This window comes from Actinia tenebrosa, unplaced genomic scaffold, assembly GCF_029948245.1.
Source record: "Actinia tenebrosa isolate PJP-AT-01 unplaced genomic scaffold, QUT_ActTen_1.0 PGA_scaffold9__36_contigs__length_13948895, whole genome shotgun sequence".
NCBI classification, from domain to species: Eukaryota; Metazoa; Cnidaria; class Anthozoa; order Actiniaria; family Actiniidae; genus Actinia; species Actinia tenebrosa.
The window spans coordinates 7,838,830-7,853,335 of NW_028292586.1; the positions used below are offsets into that span (position 1 = coordinate 7,838,830).

At 38.3% G+C, this 14,506-nt stretch overlaps 1 protein-coding gene and 1 pseudogene across 1 annotated transcript; one reads left to right on the forward strand and one right to left on the reverse strand.

Annotated features, from left to right (window-relative positions):
* The first annotated feature begins 4,331 nt into the window (after positions 1–4,331).
* On the forward strand, positions 4,332–5,423 carry LOC148904680 (cholecystokinin receptor type A-like). The gene is made up of 2 exons (XM_089024467.1): positions 4,332–4,749; positions 5,329–5,423. Exons 1-2 carry the CDS (start codon positions 4,332–4,334, stop codon positions 5,421–5,423), a joined length of 513 nt encoding a protein of 170 aa, XP_088880593.1.
* Positions 5,424–10,254: 4,831 nt separating this feature from the next.
* Positions 10,255–12,482, reverse strand: LOC116288283 (uncharacterized; annotated as a pseudogene).
* Between the last annotated feature and the right edge of the window lie 2,024 nt (positions 12,483–14,506).

Below are 14,506 nucleotides of genomic sequence, written 5' to 3' on the forward strand. Positions count from 1 at the left end.
GATTTCCAAAGGTACGGTGCAAATCTCATCCCAAAGTATCACCGGAGGTATGTCGTGGATGGCTTCTGGTACCCACTTTTGGCCATTCCAACGAAAGAAGCTGTGGTACGTTTGAGCGTCGTGGCCCATTTCGCAGAGTTCTCTTTCCAAACGATGCGTTGGAGTTAGCACCTTTATCTTAGGAAAGAGTTCTAACACACGCGTCGTCTTACCGCTGCCTCCCGTACCGTAGAGGTAAGAGAAGCGTTGGTAGGAAATGGGGTCGGCAACTGAGGGCAGTGGCTCTTTGGTAGGCGTTACGGTGCCTTTAGTATGCTCGCCGTGATACTCCACACGTGCTCTCCAGGCTTTTATCTCCTCATCTTTGACGCGCCATTGGCCACTTTCTGCGAGTTCGTCGTCGGTGTAGAATTCTTTCATCTTTTCCAACACGTGTGGTTTCACGTACAAGGAATCCGTGGCCACACGCGGCACGTCTTCTTTGTCAAACCGCAGGAGCATTGCGAGAAGGTTTACATGCGCATATGCGAGCATGCTGGCACGCAGATGGTAATACTGCGGTCTGTGGTCCTGGTAGTAGCATAACGCATTCCATTCGTGTAGTTTATCGTCGACCATGTAATCCCATTTCTCCACAGATACCATCGTTCCTTTGTCATGCGCGCGCTTGATGAGGAAGCTTAGCTCGCCTTCGTCCGTTATCAGGCGCCGCTGCATGTGTTTCTCTCCCTCCTTAGCGCCCTGCGTGAATTTTACTATGACCACGCGCGCTGTGGGGTTATGCTCCGGCAACCACTGCGTAAAGGCGCTGTGGCAGAGTATGGCTTCATGCGCCGTGTATTTTAAAAGCTTGCGCTCTTCAAAGAACTTCAATAGGGGCACCGGTATCCATTCTTTCTCCTGCAGGTGCTTCCCGTACCACGCATAGATTATGGGGTGCAAACCCGCTGCTAATTTCCAGGTGGTCAACCGTACAAACCCCGTTGCTGGGGCGTCGTAGCGACCATCCAACGCAACACGAAAGAACTGTGAATCTGGATGTCCGTAACGGTCGTAATATTTCTTACGATCTCCTAGGCCTTTGAAGCTTGCGGGGTAACAATGTTTCATATCCAGCGACACGTATTCGTCTTCATCGTACTCCATGTTCCACAGACCACCGTGGCCGTGTTCTACACAAGCTTTAGCTATATCTTTGAACTCCTCCGGTGTGGATTTCCACCCGTTTCTTTTCTTTGCGGCTAAGAAGTCCAAACTGCGACTGCTAAGCACTTCGTCAGAGAAGTCTTCTCCTAAAGTCTCGCAGGCGCTTCGAATGCGCAGCTGTTCCACTTCAGGACGATACAAGGTGCCGTCTTGGGTCATAAATTGACTTCCCTCCGCGTCCATTAACCAAATGGAATTCTCGTGCATTAGTTCTGCAAGCGGTGACTCCTTGTAAACGCGCGTCTCCTTCTTCTTTGGGAACCTTAACTCCCTCCACGCATGTGCGTTATGCTGGTAAATTACGATAGGCGCACCCCGGCCCCCATACTTGTGCGTCCCGGAGTAGATGAAGCCGTCGGTGATGTCTTTCACGTGTATGCGCCTTTCTAAAGCAACCTCTAACTTCTTGATGTTTTCAATGGTGGCTCCTGCCCTACGAGTAGCATGCTCCCATTTCCTGATGGCTTCTCTTCTCTTCAACGTAAGCTTACCTCCCCTAGAGGAATCCTCGAAGAACTCTCTAACTAACTTACCCACGCAGTTACCCGGATGCCGCATTGGTTTGAGCTTCTTAACGTCCGGGTTCTTAATTTCATACGCACCGTAAATAACCACGGTGACCGGGTAAGCAACTTCGTAGAACAACATGTCGATGCCCACCAGCGCCCCAGGACGCGTGTCCTTGTTTAAAACGAACAGGTCCTTCTTGCCAGACGCCCGTATTGGATTCCTGCCCTTTTCTATTATCCACTCGCCGTCTAAATACTTTATAAACGTCAACTCCAGGCGGTAATTACCTTCGGGCATCAAGTCAATTATCCTTTCTGCTCTTTCCTCGTCCATCGTCTCGTCTGTATCTCCCTCCATAAATGTCGTGAAGGCAAAGTCGGCGTCTAAGCGGTCCAGCACCTGAGTTCGCAGTCGGCGCACAGTCTTGTTACTAATGCTTTTGATGGTGTCCATCTATATCTAAGGAATATTTTATCCTCCGTTTGCGACACAAATATTTTAACCTTCGCAAACATAGCAGCAGTAAGGAAATCTTCGCGCAACACATAACAGAACACGGGTAATTCCCGCGGGGGACGCTAGTGCGTAAACACGGATAATTCCCGGGCGATTCCGAATGGTGACCGCGAGTCCCCCTTACTGCTGCTCCAAGACCAAGACCAAGACCAAGACCAAGACCAAGACCAAGACCAAGACCAAGACCAAGACCAAGACCAAGACCAAGACCAAGACCAAGACCAAGACCAAGACCAAGACCAAGACCAAGACCAAGACCAAGACCAAGACCAAGACCAAGACCAAGACCAAGACCAAGACCAAGACCAAGACCAAGACCAAGACCAAGACCAAGACCAAGACCAAGACCAAGACCAAGACCAAGACCAAGACCAAGACCAAGACCAAGACCAAGACCAAGACCAAGACCAAGACCAAGACCAAGACCAAGACCAAGACCAAGACCAAGACCAAGACCAAGACCAAGACCAAGACCAAGACCAAGACCAAGACCAAGACCAAGACCAAGACCAAGACCAAGACCAAGACCAAGACCAAGACCAAGACCAAGACCAAGACCAAGACCAAGACCAAGACCAAGACCAAGACCAAGACCAAGACCAAGACCAAGACCAGACCAAGACCAAGACCAAGACCAAGACCAAGACCAAGACCAAGACCAAGACCAAGACCAAGACTAAGACCAAGACCAAGACTAAGACCAAGACCAAGACCAAGACCAAGCAAAACAAAAAACAAAACAAAAACAAAACAACAAACAAACAAAACAAACAAACAAACAACAACAAAAAAACAACCAAAAACAAAACAAAAACAAAAACAAACAAAAAACAAAACAAAACAGAAACAAAAAACAAAAAACAAACAAAAAACAAAAAACAAACAAGCAACAAACAACAAACAACAAAACATAAAACAAACAAAAAATATTTTACGATTTGGCTCCCACAGTAACTAGATAAAATATTCTGCGTTTTGTCTGGTTAGTTTTTCTTGTTTCTTTTCTCTTTCTTTTTTCTGTATCTTTTTTCTATTGGTCCATGGAGTGCCTCATGGAGTGTCATGCTTTGTCACTTATGCGCTCATAAAAACAGGTGCACCGGAAGACATTTCAAAATATACCTATCTAAACTGAACTAGATAAATAATATTCTACGGGCTGTCCGACTTCTCATGCTTATTAGATAAATATGCAAGGATAATAATATTAAGTTATCCTTAATAATCGACTCTCCAACTGGATTTCGAGATAATTGGCATAATGTAAAATCCAGGACATTAAGATTTCGATGCAAGAAAAGCTTCGACCTCTACCAAGCTAGCATCAGTATAAAGTTTTGTTTCCGTGTAGCGTGAGAAAAATCACGTTTAACTTAAGTCTGTAACGGAAGTTATAGCCGTTTCAATTCCAGTACCCGCGCACTCTGAAAACTGGGTCGAGCCACTTTAATTTAATATGAAGCACAGATCTTTGGTTATTTCAAAAGGTACATTACATGTATTGAATTTCTTTTCTATATATATTCATGAATGACAGAGCCTCCATATGTTCAGGTAACACTATATTTTTTCAATATTAATTTCAAAATACAAAATCTAAAACTAGAAAAATATTCTATGTTTTGTCTCGTAATGTTTTTCTTGTTCCTTTTCTGTTTCTTTTTCTATTTTTTCCCATTGGTCCATGGAGTGCCTCAGGGGACATGTTTGGGCACTTTAACCATCTCTACTGGTAATTACCTATATAATCATTATTCGTCGGGTATTCATTCACTTATATAAATATGCTTATTAAAAAATATATATATATATATATAAAATAAAAATATATAAAAAAAATTAAAAAAAACAAAAACAAACAACAACAACAAAAAACAGGTCTACCGGACGTTGATGTCCGTTTTGTTAGTCTGCGGATGTCAAGGCTGCCCGACTTCTTACTTATTAGATCAGTACGAAGGCAAGGATAAGAACAAATTAGGTGATCCATAATCGACTCTCTCACCAGTAACTTTTACTAGTATCCAAAATCACCACGAAAAGAAAAGAAAACGTCACCTGTGAGCAGCGTTACTGGACATCTCTCAACTCCCCACACCATGTCTTTGAATACAACAGTTCTCCTTGCTAATGCGACTTTTTCAGAATTTACGCAAGAAACTCTTCCTAACAAGATCATTAAGGTAATGTTGTACTGCATCCTATTTGTAGTGTCATTCACTGGTAACCTGCTTATTGTATGGGCAACAAGTAGAGACATTCGACTAAGAAGTACGACCAATATTCTGATTGTCAACATGGCGGTCAGTGACCTTCTCGTTCCTTTATTCTCAATGCCAAGACATATCTCCTATGTCATCTTTTATCGAGGAATATCGCTGTTTGACGGTGACTTTGGACTTGCTCTTTGTAAGCTCGCACCTTACTTGCAATACGTTCCTTTAGGTGTTTCGATTTACAGCTGTGTGTTTATCGCTCTCGATCGCTTCTACGCTGTAGTTCATCCACTCAGAGGAGGTTTGAGAAGAGGAAAACTCAAGTACATCATTCCAGGGATCTGGATGTTTTCTCTGGGCATGTTTTGTACATATTTCATTACTTTTACGCTTGTGAAGACAGGAGATTCCATAAAATGCATCATGGATTTAACACGAATCGGTGTAACAACAATCCTACACCGTAGAATTTATTATCTTGTACTAATTGCTTTATATATTGGAATCCCATTACCTATCATCTCTTTCCTCTACTTACGCATTGTTCTCAAGCTCCGACGAACTACAGTACCAGGACAAGCAGGGAACACTTCTTCTGTGAGGGAGCGTCAAAACAAGAATGCTCTCAAAATGTCTGCCGTTATTGTCAGCCTTTTCTTCCTTAGTTTTTTACCTTTTACGGTGGTTATTTTCCTTTCACCTTTTAAAAAACTTGAAAGCTTATCACCGGTTGTAATGGAGAATATACTTTTCTCAGTGACATTCATGGCCGAATCGAGTTGCTGCTACAACTTCTTTATCTATTTGGTTTTCACTGAAGTTTATCGACAGAATTTTAAAAACTTGTTTTCAAAATGTACCTTTGTCATTCCTTTTTCAGGAAGATTTCGTACCAATTCTTTTGCTCTTGAGAATGTTGCACCAATTGGTCAGCAGGGAGAAATCAACTTGAATGCGATTAATGACCTTAATTAAGCGGAATATTTTTGTGTCTTGTTCTTCTTAAGAAGAAAAATATCGTTTGGTGTGGAATGTGATCGTCCGGGTGAGTGTAGTCTTGAGAAAGACTGTTGTTGGTAGTAACTGACGTTACGACAAATTTTCTCATTTTCTCACTGGTCTCTGAAGATGACTTCCGCTCAGGTTGTCGAAACGTCAGTCCAACAACAGTCTTTCTCAAGACTACGCTCACCCGAACAACCACATTTCACACCAAACTTTAACACCTGGGTTCAAACCATTTACTCTTATAAGAAAAAACATCATCTACGTATGCTCCAAGTCTAAGTAATACCTAAAAGTGCTTTACATATTGCTTATGCATTCAATGAATGTTTTCTGGTATTGGAAAAAATTATGATTCTACTATTCTTTCTGTTGGTATGCCATACCAACTTGTTCATTTGAAATTTTGCAAAATGCTCCTCAAGGTGACAAAGAATGCTAGTAACCTTGCATGCAGAGCTGAGTCAGGAAGGTTTCCGCTAAAATGCAAAGCATGCAGTAGAAGCTTTAAATTCTGGCATAAAATTATAAAGTCGGAACTACACCCAAAAAAACTTTCAGCCGAAGTCTACCAAGATATTAAAAATGAAACTAAAAAAGCCTTTTGGATCATAAGCATTAAAACTACTTTAGAACAACTTGGATTGGGGATAATTTGGATGAAACAAAATGAACTTTCTCCAAGATGGTATGAATATGGAAAAATAATAACCCAAAGAATATATGACATTGAGAGGCAAATTTTATGGAGTAATCTCCACAATGATGAAAGGAAAGACGACAGACATAAAAATAAACTCAGAGTCTTTCGTCAGTTCAAAACGGATTATAACTTTGAAGAATATTTAAGTCAAGTCACCAATATTAAGCACAGAGTGGCGCTTACAAAATTAAGAATTAGCAACCATAAGCTTGAAGTAGAAACGGGAAGGTATAAGAGGCCTTATCTCATTTACGATGATAGGATTTGCCCAGTGTGTAAGTCGGGAGTAGAAAACGAAAAACACTTTCTAGTTTGGTGTCCACTATATGACTCTCATAGAAATGACTTAAGAGAGGTCATAGAAAAAAACACCAGCATCAATTTTAATAATATGAGCGCTGACAGTCGTTTTATGTTCTTAATCAATTCAAAATCAGCGACTCTACAAAGAGCCATATCAGCATACATTCATCAATGTATGCTGATACGTGAAAATGAAATAAGAAAATTACCTAATACATAGTATATATGTATACCTATAATATATTTGGAATCAAACACTCATGTACTATTAGTATAAGGTGCCAAATAAAATTGTATTGTATTGTACCATTGGATTACTTGAAGTTTCCTATATCTCGTAGCCTTGTTTTTTACACATGTGACTCTTTCAGAGATTGAACAACTGGTATATGACCTTAATTCTTCTAAGGCCTGCGCCTATCCTCTATTCCAATTGGGCTTCTTAAAATTATTGAGCCACTTAGATATCTAAACCACTGGAAGCAATATTCATCTGCTCCTTTCAGGAGTAGTGTCTGATAAATTTAAGATTGCTCATTTCCGGAGTAGTGCCTGATAAATTTAAGATTGCTTGTGTCATCACTGAAGCGGTTAAATATTTGTTCTGAATTAATTGTTCCCGCTAGTAATAAGATAATAATGGCGAGAAACAATTCATCAAATGCATGTCTTTGGTTGTAGGGAAAAAACAAAGTAGTTATGATTCAGTTCACAATTTCCAAAATATGATGGCATTAAAAAAACGTCTCTTTTAACACTTCCCGCTCGCCTACGAAGTTTCGTGCTGTAAACCAGGCATAACTAGTCAAATAAAATTATGGAGTCAACTCGGCTTCAATGATTGCTACCCAGAGTTCCTTTCGGTCCAGTCGCGTAGGCTTGAGTTGGTTGACGCCAACATCTTTTGAATTGGCTGTAAGTCGAAACGTCTTCATGCTGAAAAATATGCAAATTTGACTTTCAAACTGGCTTGACAAATGCACTTCACAAAATAGCAAAACTTAAAGTCAGTTCTTGAAATTTAAGGGTATTTCTCATATTGTCTTTATTAATAAACTAGACCCTGGTTCCGGGGTGGTAAGCTGGGATACCTGGAGGACCTGGAGGACCTGGAGGACCTGGAGGACCTGGAGGACCTGGTTTCAACATGCATGGAGGATTTAGTTGTTTCAGCTTCCAAATATACTGATAAAGTATTTCGACGTCTCAAAGTAATGATAAACTAGACCCTGGTTTGGACGGTTTACTAGTATCAGAGTCTCTAAGAATCCAAAGGACCCGGGGGGGGGGGGGGGGGGTACTCCCCTATATTTGCTATACGGGTATGTGCCGCCCTATAGGGTATGGTTTTTCGGCTTTTGGGTCTGGGGTAGGGTATCATTTTTTGACATTTTGTTTGGGATAGGGTATCATTTCAGTCTGGGATAGGGTTAACGATTTGGTCGTTTTTGTCTGGCGAATAGGCTACGCTTTCTGCCGACCAAAAACAATAAAAGCGTTAGTAAATATTGATTGCAATCGATTGTAAAACCGTATTTACCGTCTTTTAGTCTGGGATAGGGTATACAATTCTTAGTTTTAGTCTGGGGTAGGGTATGTAAAATCAAAATTTTAGGTCTGGGATAGGGTCAGGGTTTTGAGGTCCTGGCGGCACACCCCTACCCAAGTTGGGGTGGTAGTACCCCCCGCCCGGGCCAAAGGAGAAGTAAAAAAAAGTTGCAAAATTTCGAACGACAGTGTTAAATTAAAAGCATGCACATTGGCACGGCTCGCTTTAAAATCAAAATACTTCATTTAAAACGTAAATACAGGATAATATTTGCTCAAAACCTCTCTTATAATTGCTTTACGTTTTATAATTTATCGGTATTTTTTGATTTATAGTACACTCAACAAAATTACTCGACTCTGATTGGTCGAGAGGAGTACAATTATAGCGTTAATTGCACTCCGTAGGAGTACCGAATTAAGTCGCTATGGAAACACGGTCAAAACAATGTCAACAGCGGCAAGTATGAGCGTAAAAATGGCCGACAGTCGTTTCGCAGTTCTTGATGAAAATGCTATAGAAACGTTAAGAGAAAAAGCGATAAACATAAACATACGAAAAAGTACACAAACCTGGTTGAATGTTTGGTATAGCTGGAAACGGCGTCGCTTCGCATTTTTTACTGAAATTTTGTTGAGTGAACTATAAACAAAAAATCGCACGATCTTCTCGTACAATTTGGAATTAATAGACACTCGTAATGTTTTGACAGTTCTTGAATTACAAGAACTTTCAAAACATTACTCGTGTCTATTAATTCCCAAATTGTACTCGGGATCGTGCGATTTCCTATACTACTACAATTATTTACCCCCCCCCCCCCCCCCTCATCCCGCTTGGAATTGAGATAATGAACTTCAATATTTACAGACATGTAAATATCATATGTCAAATATGTCATATCATTTGCTACCAATAGTCGTCTTTCTATATAGAGTGGAAACGATTAATCCGTGAAACATTAACTACTAAATAGTATGAAATAGTGTTAGAGTACAAACACTAAAAGTGTGCAACACTTTGCACTATTTAGTAGTAAATATTGCTAATTAAACAATAGAAAACAATAGAATTTGAATGAAATTGCACTTTAGTATATTACTTATAAAGCACCTTTTCATTATAAAAGTGCAACAACTTTAAAATAAAGATGATTCAATTCTGTGCATTGCTTGAATAAAACTTGCATTGTAAATGAAACAAATTAATTACACAAAATGACATGCTTAAATAGAAATTTATGATAGTACATTCTTTAATTTGTGATTTGAGAAATATTATTTATGCAACCTACACTCTTGGAAATACTTGATACAATTTATTTAAGGAATGGATAAGTAGCTTTTTGGAGTGCTAAAAGCAACCATTTGCGTACATCCATAACACGACAATTGAATGTCTTTATTTGAAAAAATGACGACAGCCAATCTTTGCGTGGGTAAGAACTCTGACAGAACTCACCATGAATTATAAGACTTTACCAAAACGACGGCAACAACAATATTTTTAAGCACTGTTATCAAACTTTTAAAAAAAATACAATACAATGTTTCATTAATCCAATCAAGACTTGAATTTCCAAATCAATACTTGAAAAATTGAATAATTATAAGAATATAAGTATAATATAATTTAAGGTTAGAAAAAAATTCAAAGTAAATAAATAAAATTGAGGGAAAAACTAATCTTTCAAAAAGAGGTTCTTATATACAGGGCTCGAATTAGCTGCCTGCCAATGGCCAAATAACAGGTCATTGAATATTTGGAAGTCCTAAATGATCATGAAAAGCCAAGAAATAAATAGAATGGAAGGTAAAAATTTTTTCCACACATCAAAAACAAAAAACTGTGGCAGGCAAAAATGTTATCCCATTTCGAGCCCTGGAGATATAACCATTAGCAAGTCACTTTAGATTTCACTGTGCTCAATATAAAAATTATTGTGAAATACTAATGTGAAGTTCCAAAAATTATCCATACCCCCCTCACGGAGGAATTTTTTTAAGACACCCCCCTACCCCCAGAAATTCCAATTTTCTTTAATACAAACTCTATAATTTTTTTTGACCTCCCCCACTCTTCGGAAATTCCAAATTTCTGTTTGGGGTGGGTATGGATAATTTCTGGAACTACATATTTCAACATTTGAAGATAAAAGTTGTATCTACATGCAGGCTTGAGATGACATTTGTATGTTATACACAATGATTATAATTTACAACTCTGTCATAAATAACGTATGTGTCTCAATCTAAAGTGACTTCCTGGTTGTCATATCCTAAGTGTTGAAGCTCCAATTCTAAATTTATTTTCTTTAGGATAAAGATCTCTTTTTGAATTAATAGGTTTTCATATTGGGCTGGAAGTACGTCATCCTGGGTTATCTTCTTTTTTTTTTTTTTTTTTTTCCTTCTTTGCTTGCAGTTTCTTGTGAACGAATATTTCAGGACTCACCGATTCCACACCAGAACATTCTTCCTCTGATGGGATATTAGCAATTTCAATAGATGGAAGTACTGTGGCATCTGATGGTAGCCCTAGGCGAAAGATTAACATGAATGCAAATTAGAGGGAGATAAACTATTCAAGTTTTTTTTCTGCAAAAAGATTTTGTTAAAATAACTTCATTCAAGGATAGAGCAAATAGTCTAGTTCCGAATTCCAAATTACCGCTGTGTTCCTTGATTACAGACTCATTTGCACAGGGTTAGCCTCGTATCAGTGTTTAAATATTCACAATACCAACAGTAAAGTAAAGAATGCACAACTTCAACAATACAAACACTTTGAAACTCGACGGACCTTGACTGGAACACGTGAATATTCTGCATAAACTCGAGGCTAACACAGCGGTAATTTGGAATTCGAAACGGGTCTATTTAGAATGGTCCAATCTTCCATCTTCCATATTAAATAATAATTATTTGTAATTATTAATATATATCATATTGTTCGCAATTTGTTTATAAAGTGTTTATAAGTTTCAGTTTTAAATAGTTTCAAGTATAAATTCAAATTCAGTATAAGTAATTCATTGGTTTATATCAACATGCATATAGAAACCTTCACCAATAGCACACGGTCGTCTCTCAAACAGACACTATCGGGTCACATTTAATAAAATCTTCTTTAATACAGAGGAATGGTTTGAATACTTATCTTTACTCTTGAAAATTCGCTCCGTGTGTACATATAGGGGATAGGGTGATTTTGAAAAAATCGTACTTTGCAATGGCCGCTACCTAATTTCGCCAGGCGCTGCATTCACTGCAACGTCACTTGTATCGCATCACATAATTATGGAGAATTTATGATTATAATTACCTGACTCGAAACTTTCTGCAAGACCAGAAAACCCTGGTGTGTCATGGTACACTTCCATAATTTTGGCATTCAGTGGAGATGGGTCCGCAGTTGGTGGACCACCACCGGTCGCTCGTCTTGCTTTTTTGCTCTCGCTGTTTGCTTCTTTGCACCGCTAAATATTGACTTTCATTTGTCTGATGTCGGTCACTGTCCGCTCCGCTACCCCAACTGAACTTACCTTGCTTACAATCAACTCCCATGTCTCCGATTTCTTTTTGTTGGTGATTACATTTGTAAGTTTACTTTGCAATATTTCTTTGTTGTTTTCAACGTTTTCCACTCATAAATTTAATTCGGCCGTAGTGAAGTTTGGCTTTCGTTTTCTTTTAACGGGGACAGATTGATTTTGCACGTTAAATATACTATCGTGTTTTTTCGGTCTTTCGGTCTAACTTGAGTTACTATATCAAACAATGACACAAAAATGGCTTTTCTTTTATTTTTATATTCCTTTCATTTTCATATATATCAGCCACAGGTAGCCATCAATTGTAAACAATAATGTAAACAAAGCGCGGCCGCGTTTAATTTTCCCGCCATCAAAAACTGGTTTTTCCCCGGTTTATTCAAGGAATAGCAAAGTTATCCGTAGGATAACTATCCCTGAGATAAATACTGCTTTCAAGAACCGAATTTTATCCCTTGGATAGTTATCCCTCGGATAGGGAATTTATCCCTAGGATAGCACTTATCCTAGGATAAAGTTATCCGGATTTCTAGGAACCGGTCCCTGATAGATAACTCAATTTGGAACTGCAATTCCAGTTCCGGTCCGGATTTTGGCATACGTAATTAGATTGTTGTTCGAGCATAAACGTGCACATTTGCACGGGCATTGTATAGCTCGCTTTAAAATCAAAATGCTTCATTTAAAACGTAAATACGGGCTAATATTTGCTCCAGACCTCTCTCATAATTGCTTTACATTTTATAATTTTATAATTTATCGATATTTTTTAATGAATCACCATTTTTTTTGAAGAAAAATTAAAGGAGATCATAACGCTTCGAACGGCAAAGATCAAACCCTGGAATGTGCTTAGCAAATTATTTATTTTGCTTCTTAAATCAACTAGAATCTTAAAATAAATATTGCTATGTACCTCATGTTCCTTTGTGAGTAGACTTTGAAGCCAAAACAGTTAATATAAATACATAAATGTAGGCTATAAGAGAATATCTATATTGTTATGCTGAATGAATTTGCAGTATCGCTTATCGTATAAATTCTGACTTTTGAAACCATGTTCTCCTTATCGATCTTCGCTCGTTCGTGCATAAAATACTGTTCGAGTAGATGAATCATGAAGAGTAAACCAAAACAAGCTATTGCTCATGAAGTTCATTGAAAATTCTTAGAAATAATCGCTTCGAAGCCATCGGTATCTTCTTGCCTTGAAATCCTTGCTTACGAAATTCATAAATTAATATTTCTAGTTCGGCTGTCTTGAATTACAGCAGTCAACAAAATAGAGCATGCGTAGACATAAACCTCTGCCACGTGGTCTGCTAGCTCCGCCCTCTCACAATTACTTGACAACATAGTGACATTGATTAACATCTGATACATGATAATTGATTGGAGTATAGATGGGAACCCTATAGCAGATACCCGCAAAGGTCTCTTGGGTAAGTTCCTGAAGACCCCTGGGTACTATTGCGCAACTTTCCCATTTTGTTGTGGAGAAGACAGGAAAACAAAAAAAAAAAAAAAAAAAAAAAAACAAAGACATTTTATGACTGTGATCCACAGGTATCCCAGTAAAAAACAAAGGCATTTTATAGCTGGTATACCACAGGTATCCCAGCAATTATCTTGGTGTTACAAAACTATACTCAAAATTTTTGTATACTCGGAGAAAACTAATATTTTTGTTTTCACTAAAACTCTTCAGATTCTATGAAAACAATTTGAAAGGAACGCATGCGCAAACGTTTTTCTCTAGTACCGCGGTAGAGGCTATGCTATACAATACAATACAATACAATTTTATTTGGCACCTTATACTTAAGAGTACATGGGTGTTTGATTCCAAATATATTATAGGTATATATATATATATATACTATGTTTTAGGTAATTTTCTTATTTCGTTTTCACGTATCAGCATACATTGATGAACGTATGCTAATATAGTTTTTTGTAGAGACGCTGATTTTGAATTGATTGCTGGGATACCTGTGGTATACCAGCTATAAAATGCCTTTGCCTTTTTTTTTTCTGATTCCTGCTCCACAAATTGAACAAGTTGCGCAATAGTACCCAGGGGTCTTCAGGAACTTACCCAAGAGACCATTGCGGGTATCTGGTATAGGGTTCCCTTCTATAGTCCAATGTACCAGATGTCAATCAATGTCACTATGTTGTCAAGTGATTGTGAGAGGGTGGAGCTAGCAGATCACGTGGCACAGGTTTATGTCTACGCATGCTCTATTTCGTTGACCGCCGTAATTCAAGACAGCCGAGCTAGGAATATTAATTTATCAATTTCGTAATCAAGGATTTCAAGCCGAGAAGATAGAGATGATTTCGAAGCGATTATTTCTAAGGATTTTCAATGAACTTCATGAGCAATAGCTTATCTTGTTTAACTCTTCATGAATCATCTACTCGAGCAGTATTTTCTGCACGAACAAGTGAAGATCGATAAGGAGAACAGGGTTTTAAGATAAGCGATAGTATTAAACAAATTCATTCAGAGTGACTCGTTATTCTCTTGAACAATATAGATATTCTTATAGCCTTATTTGTATTTATATTAACTGTTTTGGCTTCAAAGTCTACTCACAAATGAACATGAGGTACATAGCAATATTTATTTTAAGCAAAATAAATAAATAAATAACTTGATACGCACATTACAGGGTTTGACCTTTGCCGTTTGAAGCGTTATAATCTCCTTTATTTTTTCTTCAAAAACATGGTGATTCATTAAAAACATCGATAAATTATAAAATTATAAAATGTAAATCAATTATGAGAGAGGTCTTGAGCAAATATTAGCCTGTTATTACATTTTAATGTTTTAAATGAAGCATTTTGATTTTAAAGCGAGCTATACAATTTTCGTGCGAAGTGCACGTTCATGAATCCTAATTACGTATGCCAAAATCCGGACCGAAACTGGAATT

Coding starts and splice junctions, on each gene's coding strand:
- LOC148904680 (XM_089024467.1), top strand. CDS start 4,332: ATGTCTTTGAATACAACAGTTCTCCTTGCTAATGCGACTTTTTCAGAA. Junction 4,750..5,328: donor AGTTCATCCACTCAGAGGAG/GTTTGAGAAGAG, acceptor TTCCTTTTTCAG/GAAGATTTCGTACCAATTCT.